General features: G+C 32.8%; 1 protein-coding gene across 2 annotated transcripts in view; it reads right to left on the reverse strand.

Annotated features, from left to right (window-relative positions):
* LOC124367608 (troponin C, isoallergen Bla g 6.0201-like) overlaps positions 1 to 18,210 on the reverse strand; it is a 39,858-nt gene extending 21,648 nt beyond the window's left edge. Inside the window, exons 1-2 of one of the 2 annotated variants that reach the window (XM_046824568.1) lie at positions 18,033 to 18,210; positions 1,443 to 1,476 (exon numbers count right to left, since the gene is read on the reverse strand). In XM_046824568.1, coding sequence (XP_046680524.1) covers positions 1,443 to 1,476; positions 18,033 to 18,143 — 145 coding nt within the window. In that variant the 5' untranslated portion in view covers positions 18,144 to 18,210. Of the gene's footprint in view, positions 1 to 1,442; positions 1,477 to 12,196; positions 12,307 to 18,032 lie in introns of those variants that run through there. The other variant, XM_046824569.1, reaches the window with a different exon arrangement.
* Between the last annotated feature and the right edge of the window lie 841 nt (positions 18,211 to 19,051).

The raw sequence follows: 19,051 nt of genomic DNA on the forward strand, positions 1-19,051 counted from the left end.
GTTTGAGATACATTTTGTCCAAAAAGTAAATTTTGCTAACTGGGATGTTTTAATAAATAACTGCTTAATTGTTTCCAGTATATTTTTTGGGGTCGGATTCAATTTATCGCAATAAAGTACAATTTTCCTTGCTTTAATATGGTTTTAAGTAACCGTACTCATTGTTTTACTCCAAAATCAAAATATAATCTCAAAGCAATATGTTCAAAGTATCTTTTTCTATGGATTAGTATTTAATGGACGAGAAGCGATTTGAATTATAAATAAAGATTCGTTTGAACAATGTAATACGATAAAAAGTTTAAAATGTGTTAGATATAAGAAAGCTATACTTACATGCATAATTTAGTCATAGTCGAATTTTACGTTTAATTTTTACTATGTATAAATGGTGTTTTCCTTAACATGATACATTTTTATAACATTTGACTGATAAATAATTGTATGGGCATGTAGTTATTTTTTATATGTGATTCAACCTAGCGAGCTTAAGTGTCATTTGAAGAGGAATATAATAACAACTCATTTCCCTTGTAGGAGTAGGCTCATGAAATAATTAATTATCAAAAAGGACTATATTATTACTTTTACCTGTATATTAACACGTTTAAACAAAGTTACATCAACTTGTATGTGAGATAACGGGCAAATTAATTCTATCCTATGAACATTTATGAAGTTGTAGTATAGTAAAAAGCACAGTATAATAACATAAATACATGTGATGTGTAAATTATGCATATAAGAGTTGACCCAAAACGTGCAAAATTAATATATTTCATGTGGAACGTGTTGACCTAGAAATATAAAGGAGCATTTTAATCGGGTTCAAAGTGAAATCTGCGAGCGCCGTGCCGAGCGTGTCCGTGGCTATTCCTGGACGCCGTGTAATTCTTGGAGATCAAAGTTTGGAAATAATTAAGGACACATTTCGCAGCATTGCCGTCCTCAACACACTTCTGCCACCAATACTGGAACTCCTCCATCCGAATTTAGACACGATTATAGTGCGTTAGCGTTTTTACGAAATAGGGTGTTTTTACGTAAATGGGGAATTTACACCACACATTGCGTATTTTATCAACCTCATATAACGAGTAAGTTATTTGTAAAATTGAAATTGTAATATACATAACTCAAATTATTAAAGTTATTTGGTGATTTGTGAGGTCTAGGTACTTTTTGCAGTTGGAGCTTCATGTTGAAAGTTTCTAAGGAGTTGCGCTTTCCTCTTAAAGTCACAGAGATAACAAAGAACTTTTCTTAGTTAATTATTCCAACGTTACAAGTGTTTCCAACGCTAACTTAGCATTTGAAAACCAAACACATCTATTTGGTGAATATTAAGAATGGTTACGTATTATTATGTAAAGGAAATGCGGTAATTTATTTAAAACAACCAACAGCGAAGAAAAGGATTGTTTTTATATAAAAATACTTACATATTATCTGGTCCTTTGTAAGACTCAGGTCGTCCTGCAACAATAAAAAGGATGAGTGTTAAAATTATAACACAATAAATTGTTATGATGATTTTTACAATGTGTACAAAGAGAAAAAGATAATTACTGATTTATTTAATTATTTCATTCCAACCTTAAAAGTTCAATATTCATCTAAACCTAGACATAGGCCTAGCTGAATAAAATTTTATACGTTTTAAGGAAAGCCATTGGGTGATTTATTATAGTGTTATTTGTTTAAAAACTGGTGACATATACGAGTATGTAATGCAATCCAGCAAATTCAATTTTTCAACATTAAAACACTATTCCCAGACAAAAACAATACACTTTTTTTTGCCATTTTAGCCATATCTGGTTATGATACAGTGTCCTTCTAACTGTGAAGAATTTTCATAGGTCACAATCTTATTTTGAGGTGAAGTTGTAATATTATCAATAAAAGATCCGATTTTGCGGTGTATACAGTACTTAAAACCTGTATTTTCCTAGATTAAATATCCGTAGTTTTAAATTCAACCATAAATGTTTTAAATTTGGTTTCAAATTAAAAATCTTTAATATCTTATAAGAAATAAATAAAATCGCCATGTGTGCATGTAAGTAAATATTCAATATACCATTACCACAAAAATCTCTTGAATCATTCTTCATAGTACAATGTTTTATTCGGATAGCTTACTCTGTTTAAGAAAATTGTAAGGAGGTTAAAATGGTAAATGGCTTTACATTGTACAACAGTCAGTTTGCTTGCACAGATGACGTTAATTAATAATTCATAAAGAATAACTGGAGTGTAAACAAACGAGATTGTGTGCAATTAATTAAACTTTAGCGCAATTAATTGTCTAGTTGTATTCGTAATAAGAGTAGAAGACATCAATATACTTTCACCATCATTACAACTTACATTTATAGGTTCGGTCATGAATATATTTCGCGCCCGATCGTAAAGAAAACGTTTTGCGAATCTGTAGTGATTCCTTAACATATTTATGAAGCCTAATTTCATGTTTTGAAACTATAATTAACAGGGTTTTGGACATCTGCCAACTTTATATGTTACAGGATTAGGACACTACGTTTCGAGGATAGTAATCTACCCTCTTCTTCAGGTGTCAATAATTTTTTAGGCAAATGGATGTCACTGAATTCGCGAAATTAGTTAACAACAGAACAAGCTGATCTTCAAAAAACCCCAAGCACATACCTGAGAGTCCAGATTGGCTAGAATAAGCACAAACCCCGTCACTGCACAAAACAGGTGCAATGAACAATACATACCGCACAAACTAGAGAAGGTGAGAGACTGCTGAGGTAAAATTATAACGATTCTCAAAACATGGTGTTCTATTTTTGTAACAATTGACTTTGGCAACTGTCCAAAAATCTATGGATTATCCATTTCAAACTATCCATCGTCGATAGAAATTTAAAAAGGAGTTAAAATTTTCTTAGGATTTTAATATGGATGAAACTTACAAAATATATAATTCACATTTAAACTATGGAAATGACCAGTGGCGCAAAGATGGAGAGGCGAAGGAGCCCAAACACTCGACCACATAATTATGCAATACTTATTACAATGTTCGAATTACATTTTTAACGACCCAGCAGGGCCTACATAAATTCGTGTCGCATGTGTAATAGATCTTGAGAGAAATATCCTACAGACGTGACACTTGGTCCATATGATCCCCTTTGTCAAAGCCAAAAGGTCAAAAACCAGTCCGTCTCTGTCTGTCTGTCTATGCGGTAACTCAAGGCAGAAAAACACTAAGACATGATACTTCCAACATGGATTCCTCTTGGTCCAAAGATCTCTGTTCATTTGAGAGTAGGACAGCCGCCCGTCTGTCCCGCTGCATGTACGATAACTCTTTCGTTGCGATTTATTGGAATTAAAACTCTTGTAATCTCACATTAGCACCAATACTATACAAACATGTTCAAGTCATCTTTGGTAAGGGAAGAAATCAAAACAGGCGTTGAGAATAAAATTTCATCTTAACATCATATACCAAAATCATATGGGTCATACTCCTTGTAAAACGTTTGTTGACATCTCAAATTTTTTAAATATGTACATTTACCAGAAATTAGCTAAAAAAAGACATTATTTATCCACGCTCATAATTTATTAAAGTAAAATAAAATATTTGTGAATGTCAGTTTTGTTATTATTTATTAATAATTGATTCGTATCGAAAAATATTACTTCTGAAAACGCAATTTTTACATACGAGTATTTCAGAAAATATTAATAAATTACAATGAACTGTAGCAAAGTTTGGTTTCCGAGGTGAGAAAAGGTCTGAAATGCATCTTTGCAGCTTTGCCAAATAGTGCAGAGGGTAAACTTGGAACGTGTCAAGTGGAGTGTTTTTATTATCATCTAAAATGCCAGAGTGTACTATTATGTCTAGTTGGCGCGTACAAGCTAAAACTACCTTTATAAAATATATTCCCACTTTGTGGACAACTAGTCCAGTTGTTTAAACAATAAATACGTACATCATTTCATATTTTTATATAACGCTTCCTTAAAATTATTTTTACTTAACTACTTTTTTTATTTTTTTCATATATTCTATGTTGTATGACAGGGTATTTCAAAACAAAGTCATTACTTTATGTATTGGTGCTCTTAAAAAAATTGAGTTAAAGTTCAGTTCAAAACATAACACCTATTTTGTATAAGCAATTCGAACACAATTTCACACTAACAACTTATAAGCATCTATAGACAATTTAATGGAATAAGATGAATTTTGGGGAATTATTTACAAATAAATACATGATTTAGAGGCCTTTTAACACCAATAGACCTATATATATATATATATTATATATATATATATATATATATATATACATATATAAAAAAAAGTAAGGAATTTCTTATTTTACCAAGCGACGTTAGGGCTAAGAAGCCCTCTCTAACACCTAACCTGGGGACCAACGGCTATAGACCTGAAACTGATTATTATATGTTTCTTTAGTTACATTATACATGTTATATTTTACATCAAGTACAGTAGGAGGCACCTATCTGTGCGCACGCCTAGATGAGACCAAAGTTGTACAGTCATGCGTAAAAACATCGGTCTATGCCACGCATACCAGAACAAGACGGTAGGGATCTTGAGGTACATGTACAGTAGATAAGTGACGTCATTAGGACCAAGCCCAGCGGTTCGCCTTGCGTGTCTGCCCGGAGTGAGAGCTTATTGTTCCAGGTAATAAGAAAACAGTGCTTTATTTTATGTCTATGTTATGAGTAAAAATACTATCAGCGCACGAGCAGAATTTAGTTTATTAAAAACGGTTTCGTTTCCTTATTTGATGCATGCAATCTCTTTCAAGATATCAATTGCATCAATTGAACCTGAGTTTACTTTCTGTAATGAAGGCTCAGAATATTATACATTTTTAATCCTTTTATTACTATGGGCTGTAAAACTAAAACAAATAGTAAATTATTTCCACAGTCCTCAGTGATGAACTTGATATATTGTATCAAGTATGAAATAAGAAAACGAGACCATTTTTTATAAACTACAGTCTGCTTGTGAACTGATAGTAAGTTTTACTCATAACGTAGACATAAAATAAAGCACCCTTTACTCATTACCCAAAACAATATGTATTAAGGAATAAATTTACTAACTGTTCTTTGGAAAACATATCATAGGCTGTTACGATTCGTTGTAAAGGATATGCTGTATTGTATACAATTTTGATAAAATTGTAGCAACGGAGTTATTTATTTTTTGAAGCAGTTAAAGTCATTGTGTACATACATACCGGGCATTTGTAGGTGGTATGGGTGGCCCAAAAAGGGAATTATTGTCTAACCTTGATGTGACACATTTCGGAAAAAAATCCTTGCTCACGCTTTCGTGTTGTTTGGGGATTATATGATGCGGCCCACACGCTAAAGCTTTTGAGTAACCATTTTTTGATGAAGGCTATGGGCTTTGAAATGAAAAGAATGTTACTAGAGATGTTTGGGTGGATCTATTTAACCATCAAAGTAGTATGGATTTAAAATATGCTCACAAAATTCGAAAAAAACACATTTTAAATTCAAGGCCTCCTCATCATCCAACTGAAAACCCGAAAAGGACATTGTACAAAACAAGAGTTATTGTCCAAAAAATTTACTTCGTATCAAATCTAGATTTACGATTGTAATCCGTAGTTTACATGGTTTAATAATAAATTTGTAATCTGAGAGTTGTCACTACATTTTGTCCTCTAAATGTAACCAAGACGTTCTGGAGCATATTTTTCACAAATTAGAGACTAATTATGACCACCCTCTTTCAATTACAGTGTCACACAGAATGAAATTCCACCTATTTACTCGAAATGCATCTGAAATTATACCACTCAGAAACTGTTTAAGTAAACGCTGTGAGACCTGGAGTGGTGAAGCCTTCGAATCAGTTGATTACCTCTTGCAATAAACTGAAAGAGTTCCACAGTCTAAATGCTGAAAATAAAACTGAAGATAAAGGAACTTAATTCCATGGTCAATGATTTCATCACAGAGATTTTCACTCAAGATAATAATGAGAACAAGCCTATTGCGAGAGTTTAAAAGTTCGATTTCCACGATCAACAAATTTTTGGAAATAAGTGTGAATAATTCTCCATAAAAAAATATTAGTATCACTGATTGAAATTCTAATGGGAGAGAAGGAACCCACTTAAAGGAGAAAGATAATTTTGTCAGATGTGATGGATTTTTGAAAATTTTTGAGTTTGCTTTCAAATCACTGTTATTTCCATAAATTTTAAATTTATATTGAACATCTCTAAATTACGTGAAAAAAGATACCAGTTTAAGATTTAAAGTACATCTAATAAGTAATATACCTTTTTACTCAGTGTTTAATCTTAAAGATCACACCATGTAGGTTTTAATTTCGAGGATCCTAAAAAGTGATCTATTTACTCAGGTTTTGTGGTCGCGGTCAGTCCACACTTCTCGTATGCCAAAATTCTGAAAGGCAACAAATAACATTAATGCTCACAAACAGTACGGTATAGTTAATTTGGGCTTAATAATAAGCTTTTGGAAATAGATGCACCAGAGCAGTGCCGTATACACTTCATCAAGTGATATAACAAGCCGCCACCCACTGTCTCCAATAAGAGATAGTACTTCGTGCCAAATGCATGAGTCCATTTTCGTTTTAAAACATAGGGTCTGGCCTTGGCTCCGTGCATACTGTAGTGCACTTCGTAGTACAGTTTTTTACTCCGCCAATTCAGGGACCAGGAAGTAACAAACAAGGCCGAAAGATGAGATATGATCCAATTCTAGCGCCAAGAGCTTCTTTGAGAGATTTTTTTCTATAAATGTCTGACATCCAGCAAACCACATTTTACAATTAAAGGAACATTATTTAAATTTGCTCCAAATATTCTGGTTCTCTTTCTGAATTATCATGAATAGGGTCATGACTGACGGAATTCTATTACAAAATAAGGTGTTTTTACTCGCAAGCATGACATTCTGTACTTTTTTAAGCAATAAATTTTAATTTTTTTAAGAAAAAGAAAATCTATACAGTAATTTTCAATTTTATGCGTCTTTCTAGATAGAATAAATTTTGATAGATTCCAATTTGATTTATTTTACCATATTATTACTTGAAGTGTTATAAGTGATAATTAAATAAGAATACTCATAGAACTGATATTAAAATATTTGGTACTCGGCCAGAAGAGTAGGTAGGGTTTGTGACAACTGAAGTATTAGAAATAAATTCACATGGCATTTACACGTGCTCAGTATATAGTTTCCGTTTCCAAAATGTAAATAAGACACACACACACCAGTGTGTGTGTGTGTGTGTGTGTGTGTGTGTGTGTGTGTGTGTGTGTGTGTACAGAATTATTACAATGCAAGATAGAATCTGAAAGGAGCGAAAATTAAGTTTTTTACGCGATCACCCTGAAACTGTTTATTGACTGATACTCACTAACGAAAATTTAATTTATGGTTTTACAGTATAGACCAAATTGTATAATAGTTTTTAATCCTAGAGCTGTACCTGAAGTGGTAGTCCACTTTCTGCCTATATCAAGCCCTTTTTTTTAATAATTTGTAATAAATACTAATTTGTGAGTAATCTTTAAACTGTTGAATATCCTTTTAGCGCATGAAAATAATTTTTAACACAACAGCTAAACATAAGAAATTTTTATTTTAGATGCAAATATAAAATAAAAGTGCAAGGAATAAAAGTTTATATTAAAAATCTATATTTAAACCACCTAAACTGTGTTAAATAACAAAGTATATTTCGCAAAATCTATTACCAATTTATAAAGCTCGTAATAGGCTGAGCATTAGTGAAGCCTATCACTCGTGGGGATGGAAAAATTGTATTTCTACCTGTATGTATGTAAGTATGTATTTATTTATGTCTGCCTAGATACTTAAAGAACTAAATACTTAAATTGTGCATGAAGCTTCAGTTCTATATGAGGATCACTGTGTTTAGGTATAATGTGGCAATATACCGAGATATATCACGAGAAGCATTTCATGTGAGGAATTGAAATGTTGAATGAAACTTTATTTTTACATTGGCAATGAATTCTATGATGGTACATGTCTAAACACTGAATATGGCAGAGCGATATCCAAGACTGTTACACATGGGTTGACGCAATTTCTCTTTTGTTTGCTGGCAGATGTAAAACAAATTCTGTTCTGAATGATTGTTAGCGGTTCCATCTGTCAGTAATGAAATGAACTATATGCTTGAAATTTTGTATTGAACCTAAGCGAAGCCTGTTACGCGTCACGTGGTGAGGCGATTTCCACCATGTCTGTCACACTAACACAAGTAATTCAACCCCTCACTGTTACTTATTATACAATCTCGGTTACGCCTTATTAAATTCATCTGTCATTTTTGGTTGCAGTAACTTTGAAGTACTTTTTCCACTTCCAGCCAGTCTGACATTTGGACACCTTATACTTAATATCAAGGGTCTACTAGGGAACAACATACTCTCTGGAAAGGAGAGGATTGTTCTCATTCGTAATGTTTTGCCACGATCGTTGGATAGTAGTTAATACAAGGGTTCACGTTTAATTATTGGTGGTAAATTGAAGAGAGTTGTGATTTCTAGAGTAAACTATTAACTCACATTTGTTAAAATAATGCAATAAATTGAATGTAATAAATTGCAAAAAATATTGATTCTCTAACAACTAGGTCACAGAGATAATGTTTCACAGAATTTGATTGACGTAATCAGAAAACTCATTAAATTTGAAAAACCTTTGTCTTCATACCTTATTAAAGATGGGTTTAGTTTGAAACTGATACTGCATTATTTATTACTTAACATTGTGTTTTCATTTTACTATCTTATCCATTTTATTTTATTCCACAAAATATTACTTAATTCCTAAGTTAAATATTATATTTTGTATTCTTTCTGAGGTGTAATTTCCTATTGTGATCCGTTACAAACTATTAACTACAAGCAGTTGTGGCTCCGCACGCAATTTCGCAGGCTTTTCACGTGTTTGAGCAATTCTTTTTCGAGTGAATTATATATCCGATACCTATGTTGAGTTTGCCATGTTTCCACGATCAAGAAGATATGTCAAAAAGGGTATATAGTTATAGAAATTTACCCAGGTTTTCGTATTTTTGTGCCATTGATCATTTTTCCGTGTTTCTCCGTACAAGAAAATATACACACATACATAAACAGGTCTGTGAATCATACTCCAGTCTATAGACAACTAAGATGGGTTTTAAAGTAGTCTATTAAATTTATAGTAAAAGTTATATGGTGAATTTGCCTTTGATTTGTGCCTGACAGTAGCACTGTATACTTAGTATTTCTTTAAATTATCAGTTCAAAATAAGTTTTTACTAAAACCTTCATTTTTCTTATATGTGTATTTTCTTATTTTCTACTCAACAGCGATTTCAGAAAAGGTTGAAATACGAAATATTGTTACTATCAAGTTTGTTTCGTTTTCTTAGAACAAGTAGCTTAAAAATTTCATCTAGTCCTAAAAGGACTACATCTTGCGCTGCTTTCGGAGTGATTACGGGAGAAGTTGGGGGTAGTGGTTACCTCCTGTAGAAATCCATGAGTAAATATTTATTGCATTAGTATCAAGCCATGTTCCCTGGGAAGAAGGGAAAGCCAGCTCTAAACCAGCCTCTCCAGTCAAATCAGGCAGCGAGGTGACACACCTTTATGTGTAGGCTAACAAGAACCTTTTTTAAATAAGATTATATATGTTATTTCTTATTTTTACATTGATTGATCATTATCCTTTCTCATTTTTGTCCTTTTGTGTGTCTGCATATCCGCAAGACAAAATAAGAACGTACTGACATAGATTTGAAATTTTTTATCAAACTTCATCGTTTGAATTTTTTATGTCAGCAACATCGAGTTCCAAAATGTTGTATGTGACTTCATGGGATTTGGCAGAGCGTCAACGAATTCTTTTATATTGATGTTATGGATAACCACGAAGGAAATGAGAAAAGCGTAGAAACTATAAATTTCTAAAAAAACTGTGTACAATCATAAGACGTTTTAACATGCGGCATAGTGACACATGTGGCCTAATGAAAGTAGCTATAGACTTGAAAATTCACCACGCAACTTCGGCGAATCATGGTACACGCAACAAGGGGGTAGCGTACTCCTTCCTTGTACGTAATAAGTGTCATTGAGTTATTCATAGTTTTTATTACTATATACAGTACATGTTTTTTACTTGTTATTTTGCCATCTTAAATTATGTTTAAGGAATTTCAATCTTATTCTAAATCCATTTGTTTTTTAATTTTGTTAAGTAAAATATGACAAGCATCAGAAGTCTAAGAGGTCATGGCAATTACCGTCTAATCTAATATTAAATAATTAGATTATTTAATATTAATAATTAAGATTAAAAATTAGGAAATATATTAAGACTTGGTGTCCCATGAGTGAAGATTTTCTTCGCGAAGCCGAAATATCAAGATGTAGTAATAAATACTACGTCAGTGATATTTCGACGCGGTGTGAACCGCAAAACGTTTACACATTATATTCAAATATATTTGTATTTATTATTGTGACTGAACCTAAAATTACACTCAATTATCCTGGTTGCGTCACATATTTTCCATAATATCTTGACCATCGCAATAAATCAATAGTTGCGCCTGAATAGTATAAATAGTGGTAAAACGTGCTAAACAACCAAGTATAAACACATAAGCACATTCTATAAATTCATTATCAATCATTCTTCACACGGCAATAACAAAATTTGAACATTTTAATTTAAAAATCAGGTATAAATGTTAAGTTTTATTTCTTTATGTCGTTATATAATTCTTCTACAATTATTTAACTTATAAGTGTATATTTTACTTTACCCTCTATATCTTTCATTTTATGTAAACTTTTTATAATCTAAATGGATGAATTGATATTGTGGTAACATGTTAGCCCTAACACATTTTTATTTTACTTTGTAACTGTTTAGTAATTTTGAACACGTTATTAAAATAATAATAAAGGAAGAGCTTCCGCAGTGAAAGAATTAGTTTGTTTGTCTTACTATGTCATAATAATAAACCAGTAAACTAAATATGGACTAGCACTCTTCATTACTTGCTGCTTAAACTCTAAATGACACTGAAATGTATTATTAAAACAGTTATATTGCGTTCTCGTAAAACCTGTCAATTTGTTCACAAAGATAACTAAAAATAATGTTTTTTTATATTATTAGCAACTCTATGTTTTTAATTAATGGAATAATGTTCTAATGTTTTCTCTTGGGTTGCTTCATTTCGATATCATTATTTTTAATAATTTTAAAATTTTTATTATGCTTTATTATGAATGCAAACCATCATAATAAAGGTGACATTAAACTAGTTAGTGAATGTTGCAACCAATCAGTTGAAACAAAGCTTGATAATGGATTGAGATTAACTGTCTAAGGAACACATGTTTTAGTAATCAGCTGTTTGAAAACAAACAAAAATACTTTCTTAAGGGTTACATTGGAACTTTAGGAATCTTGTGGAGCAGTGCCCTATAGTCAGATGAACTTCAAACCTACAAAACGAACCTAAAGAGTATTAGTGTTTTCGACCGATACAAAAAAATAATGCACAAAAAAAATCAAGAGTTCTTTTAATCATTATTATTACTTAGTTTTATTTAATTTTGTTTGAACATATAGGCAGACAAATGTATCTATATTTCAAGTTTTATGGATATATGTGATAGAAGAGTTTTACGTAGAACTGTAAACTGAAACTGAACGTAAATATATTTTGGAATGTGTGATATGTGACACTAAAATAAATAATTTCTTTTTGTTATCCATTCTAAAACTATACTATCCTAAAATAATATTAAATGTAATAAATTATTACCAGTTCACATTCTTTAAGACTCCAACTTAAAACACTGCTGCTAAATTCATCGTGAGTTAACTCAAAAAATGTCCCCAATTCCAAATATAACAATTACCAACATTTTTTACCAGCGTTTTTAAGGAATACGTCTACAGTTTCAAATAAACACAAAGTAAACAACACACCTGTTCAACACATACAAGACTCACTAACGAGATCAGTTAGTCACACAAATACGGTATATAAACACTGAGTAGCTCGAGAGTTACGTTAGTTGAATATCACACAAAAATGAGAAATTACCATGTTCACGGGCCAGAGATGACATCGGCAGTGTCCCTGCAAGGAGGCTCTACGCCGCTTGGCTATTCTCAGCTGGCAGTTTCCCCGATTGCTTTCCAATTTTACAATGTGGATTTAGATGCTATTCCATGCAGATCTGGTCTTCTACACTGTCCAAGAATTTCAATTCCTTCCCCAACCTGATTTTGCTTCAATTCACGTAGTTAATCTCAACGGAGAAACTTTATTCAGTGAAATAATTCGTGAAGACACATCAGCTGACCAGCAATCACAAGAAACGCAACTATAAAAGAAACTCTGAAAATCTGGTCAAGGTATTTAATAACCCCAAGGTTGGATTTGTCCTCCTCCGTAGACTAATGGTTATAGTCTCGGCTCTCTAACCGAGAGATCACGGGTTCAAATCCCGGGGAGGTCAAATCAGGTCCAAAAATGTAATAAATAACAAAAGCCAGTGCACTTCAAAGCCGGCATAGCTGACGCTGAGGCTTAAATGAGCAATACAAAAAAAAATGGTCAAGGTATTTAATAATACCAAGGTTGGATTTGTCCTCCTCCGTAGACTAATGGTTATAGTCTCGGCTCTCTAACCGAGAGATCACGTGTTCGAATCCCGGGGAGGTAAAATCAGGTCCAAAAATGTAATAAAAACAAAAACCAGTGCACTTCGAAGCCGGCATAGCTGACGCTGAGGCTTAAATGAGTAATGAAAAAAATTATCAAGGTATTTACTAATACGAAGGTTGGAGTACGCCACCACGTGTCACGTAACAGGTTTCGATCACGTTGCATGCAATTTTTTAAGTCTCATTTTATTATGATAGGTACCTGTGTTGCTATGTTAAAATGAAATATGATTATACTCAGTTTTTTGTTTCTAGACATGATGATTACTCTTACGACTAATGTAAAAATCTGTTCGCTGACGTTCAGCCACATTCCATGGGGAGGCATGCACCATCACTTAACTCAATATTGCTTCTATAGAAATAAATATTCGAGCAAAATTCCGTTCTCGAGACATCGTTCGACTAGTCAGACAGATAGACTGAAAAAAATGAAATGTTTCCAGTCCCAAGAGTGATAGGCTTCGCTAACGTAATCAGTATATAGTAATATTAATATTGAATAAGAGTGTAATTACATCGTAATAGTCAATATATTTACATTAAGGAAAAACAAGAGCCGACCAGTCCATTGACGCATTCATGCTTGCCGACAAGTCTGTTCGTGCATAAATAATTACCTTTACTCATTATCAGCTCCATTCCATTCTGATTTTGAAATTAATTTAAGAATTTTTCGAGGGAATTATTACAAATAGTTTTAATAATTTATAATGTTGGGATTTTAAATGTGTCGCTACTTTCTGACCACAGCAATTGCTCGAATGATTTTTTACTGCACCGTCCTACGCGAAAATTGCCCCTACTTAGTCTCCTATGCGTGAAAATCACTAAAATTCTCACAATTTTAACTTGAAATTGTCAGTAAAGGATCCTAGAAGGTTTTTCTTCATGACTCTCTGAATATTAATTTATTACAATTGTAATAGTTTTATTAGAGCTTAATACAAACTCTATATTATAAACGCTCCCTACAGTCATTCCATACAAGTGAGAATAAATTAGCCCATAACAGGCTATCTTTAAAACCAAGGGTACAAGATTCTGCAAGGCGAAAATATTTGACCCAACCTGTAAGCAAACGTTGTCTGTGTGGTAGGTAACTCACAATCCCACAATATGCATTCCAAGTGACTTTGAGGAATCGGTTTCCTATAGGAGTACACCATCCACAATCACCCAAAGTTTGTTTGTGTATCCATCTGCCGAATATAAAAATTAATATCGTTTGGTTTTGTTTAATTAGTGTTTAAGTTTATTTCTGGGAAATATTGAATGCACGAGTTCAATTGAAACCAAGATTTTTACCTTCAAATTTTCATTAGGATTTGCTTAAATAAAGAGTAATTTAGTCTACCTATTGGATCACGCCTCCATTCTGAATAAATGAACTCAAATTATTGGAAAAATTAAAAATAGCATAGGCCCAGGAATTGATCCCTGAGGAACTCCATTATGTATTTTGTTTCTACTAGACATGAAGCTCAATATTGGCATACATAGTCTTAGAGTAATACGTAACCAATTAAGTGGGAGACCAAGCACGCCACACGCTTCTAATTGGAGAACAATACATCATGATGAACTACATCAAAAGCTTTAGAGAGATCAAGAAATATGGGACTTGTTCTCGCCTCTTTAGTTCCTTGACAACTAGGTTAATAAATTTGTCACTGCATCACTTTGCATTTCTATTTTTGTGAATCCATACTGCTACCATAAAGGATTTTTTTCGAAAATCTTCTCAACACCTTGCTCAGAACAGGCTACTTATATTATTTTATTTACATTTGAAGTATAATTTATAGCCTATTCTATATTTCTATATCCTTGTTTAAATGAACTAATAGTTAGGAACTGATGTTATAATTAAGATATTATTAGGCTGAACATAACTTCACCATAAGATTTCCCACACTCTGTTAAGAAGTTACAATGAATATTCGTATTAAGGTTATCATAAAATTAACCTTGACGGGTTTAAGGAGAATAAATTGAAACTCCGTGTATTGAAATCGGCCAGCAGTAACTGAGGGTATATTTAATTAAATTCCAAGCATTTATACATAGCTATTCTGTTATTTAAACATATTATAAAACAGCCCATTGCTCAAATCGTACGAACCTTTATTAAAGAATGGTACAACACATTTATCTTATAGCTATATAAATTCCTTTCTGATATATAACAATTCAACAGATATATTTGTAAATGTAAAAGAAAGCTGCCTCTCTGAAACAGTTTACATAACCAACCTTAGAAATAACTCAGAGTGTAACAGTACACAGTAGAGACTCCAAATTGATTTTGTCTTGAATTGTCATTCTAAATGAGTTGACTTGCAGATTTGCATTTATAATGTACATCTTGTGCTTCCCTATTTTATTTTATCTTTACGGTTTCATCATTGGCTAAGTGTTTAAGCGGTCATTGATGTTACTTTTCTTACATGACAAAAAATTGAGATTCCCTCTTTTTATTTTTAATGCTCTAACTTACTGGAGACTTTTCATTTAATATTAAACTATCTAAATTATACTTATCTGCTTAAATTTTTAGCAAAAAAGTTTTAAAAGCTTAAATAAAGAAATATTACATCTGACACTTCAAAAAATAAAATCTTGTTATACACACACACTTCAGAGCTAACGCCTTTAAATGTTTGAATGTTTCGCCTTAATTAATTGTTTGGACAAAAACTCCTCAGAATGCTGGTTAAGCGTAGTGTATAAATTTCTGCTGTTAATATCTGAGCTGGACCACGATGTGGTAGTTTTTGCTTACCTCACAAAAAGGATTCTAAAAAAAATAGCGAACAATTAAAGACTTTAGTATTCTTGCTAATCTCAAACTTTGCTAAAGTTACAATGCAAGAAATAAAAGCTGTTTTTGATGTTAGTTGATATAATGACTATTTAGAATTGAAATTTAATTAATAAAATGTGTTTTACGGTTTTGTATATGATACAACATTGTGTTCATCACACGGAGCAAAAGTGTCTTTAGTCACTTCCGAACTCAGATTCGCTTCAAATCGCAAAACACGATTCCGCACCGAAAACAATAACTTTTGCTCCTAATAATGAAAAATAGTACTTTCTATATTGCAATAATAACAGCTGATATGTTTATGTGAGTGAACGTAGGCTATGAAGTGAGTTTTTGTTTTTAATTTTTTTAAATATCATTTAAGTGCTCTGATTTTTAATTTAAAAGTACAAAGTACTCGTACATGATTTGACCTCCTCGGGATTTGAACCCGTGATCTCTCACTTGAGCCGATACTATAACCATTAGTCTACGGAGGAGGACTATGAAGTGAGTTGTTTTGAGTTACATTAAAAGAAGAATCTAAACAATCTGCTCGTGTAAATTCAAAGCTTTTTTAGTACGCTATTTTTTTGTTTCACTAAAATTTAATTAAATCAATTCATTTTTAATATTTAAACTTGAGGAAACAACAATTTTAAATCATGATGTAGCAAAAATGAAATACCAAATATAAAATGTAATGTTACATTCCGTATGATAAAAACGTTGTTCATTATATGGAGCAAGATTGTCTTTCGGTGGTTTGTTTTATTTATGAACAAGGTTTATGGCGCACCGAAACAACCACGTTAGTTGCTAACCAAGAAACTACTATTAGAGGTTTTTACTAACGCAGATTCCATCGTTTGCTATACAATTAATTGAATAAGTTTACAATATTTTTGCTAGAAATTATTCTTTCGTAAGTGTGAAAAACATTTATGGTATCGATAAGGTTTACGATAAATAATTACAGTGTTTTGCTGTATGAAATCGCACAATTATATGACATCCCACATTTTACTAGGTGCGATGTTCCATTTTTGAGAAAATCAAGTTAGAAGTTGAAAGCCTCCACCCGTTATATCTGTCTGGTTTGGAATTCATTGCAATAGCCGTTTACTGCTGTCCTGTAGCAATGTTCACTACCAGTAGACACTAAACTTCCATAGCTATTTACGATATAACCAAATGTATACAATCGGGATTATTAAAAATAACTAATCTTCAAACTGGGGAGGTCCCTGACTTCTACATATATTTTAAACGTCATGAGCTTCGAACATTTTAGCTTCGAACACAGCTTCGAACATTTTCCAAAGACTGTTACGTACAAAAGGAGACAGATAGAGAGAGACACGTAGGGTGTTTAAAATTGATTCTAAAAATGTACTTGATTTTTTAACGTACCTGAATTGTGAGACTAGTATTGCGGTTACATTAGGTTGCTCACCAGGGTTGGCTAGGGCTAGGAAAGCATGAGAAGTCAAAGGCAAAATATTGTTTGAGGGAGCCGATCAATCTCCTCTCATAATAGTCTAGAAGGAGAGAACATATTCGTTGTATAACTAAAAACTCTAGTTTCTCTTAATATTGATAAAAAATTCGTTTACTTTAAGAAAGAAATCGATCATCAGCCACACAATACTTGGTGGACGGTTTATTAATGAAAGGTTACGAATTCGAAAGGGTTGAAAATAGCAAAACAATTGTTTCTCAAATCAAAAACTTTCAGCTTTACATACTTAATAACGACTTTTAGCTAATGAAATGATATTGTTGTTTTCGGCTACATAGCATGGCCGCTGAATTTACTTTGATATATATTAGCTAAAAAGTATTATATAAGAAAAACATATTATTTCGTATTTTGGCTAAAGATAAGAGGCCACCACAACAACAGAATACAATTTATGATTATTTAAACTATAGACACAAAGATGTTGACACGAATTATGTTATATAAAACTATCTATGTTGTGTATATATATAATGTAACAAACAAAACAGTTTAACCTTTAGTTACTTTTTACTGTTTTTAAAGATATACTATGATTCTATTCTGGTGATGGCCTGTTATTATACTACAGCCCGTATTTTTACCTCTTTTGCAACTCTCCATTACGACCCAACCAAAATTACACGAATTTTGCCCAATTTCTTTATTGGGAGAAATTTCTATATAGATTTCAGTAAAAGCAGGCTGTATACTTATTTATTGCAATTGGCCTTCAAATTTTGGACTTATATCTTTATTAACAGATCTACCAAAATTGTTGTTGATATTGTGGATGCGAACTCGAGTCTTGTAATTCCAAAGGGAGGATCACCCTTGTAATACCTAAGGAAGGGGTGGATTTCAAATCCTTTTATAACTTATATTCTATCCGATACTTACAACTGCGTTCTCCTCAGCTCCGGAGCTGTCGGGGGTGGAGGAGCCGCTGCTGGAGCCGCTAGCGGGCTTCTTAGCAGCAGCAGGAGCCTTAGCAGCAGCAGGAGCTGGCATCGTGATGTACTGTCCGTGTGCTCAGAGTATCGCGGCACGCCACTCACTGGTCGACGAAAGGTCAGGTAAATACTAAGTCAGTGCCAGAACGCCCATTGTTGACTCACCTGTGTAATTAATTACTAGCTGTCAATCAACTGGAATGCAGCCGCGTCTGGACTCTACTGCCTGTTAAAATTATCGCAGTCTATGTTTGAAACAACGTTGAAGCAATCCGGCACCGATATTCCTGTATCAATGACCTTGAATCTTTGGAGTCCAGGTATTTGGTAGAGTAGGAACAATATAATAAGGTTACCCCACGCTGCTAAAGCGGACCCGTACTGTTAGATTTACAAAAATACCCTGCTAAATCTTACCTTGCTACCCTCATAAATGAATTCTTAGCCCTACACACCCATCTCCTCAAAGACACACGTGTCAATCTTAATACACCGTTAAAACAGTGCCAAAGTACCCAACAGAACGTAACCAAACAGACTATAAAATTTCCAGATTATTGCAACTATGTTCCGTTTGAATTTTTTAACCCAGCATCAATGGGGATCTTCCTTGAACCAAAATAGCCCTATGTGCCATTTTTTAAGTCTCTAGGATCTTACTGTCAAGAGTATAGAACAGACAACGACAAGATTTTGACATGGGCCGCTCGGTTCTTTGTAGCAGATTTATGAAGTCATGATATTGTTAACAGGATTCTGCGAAAGAAATGATAAGTACTCTAGGTACACGAGTCACTCTGACCTTTCTTTGATGTTAAAAACGTCTTCTGAAGACAGCAAGTAAGGTAATTAGAGTGAAGAGAAAGATGGATTAGATAGGAAGTGTAAAGGAAATTTCAGGATTTTTGTAGTTATAAGTTATGAAGTTATAAGCATATCACCTTCATCTTCAGTCTTCACTATTAT

The sequence above is a fragment of the Homalodisca vitripennis genome, chromosome 8 (assembly GCF_021130785.1).
Source record: "Homalodisca vitripennis isolate AUS2020 chromosome 8, UT_GWSS_2.1, whole genome shotgun sequence".
Lineage (NCBI taxonomy): Eukaryota > Metazoa > Arthropoda > Insecta > Hemiptera > Cicadellidae > Homalodisca > Homalodisca vitripennis.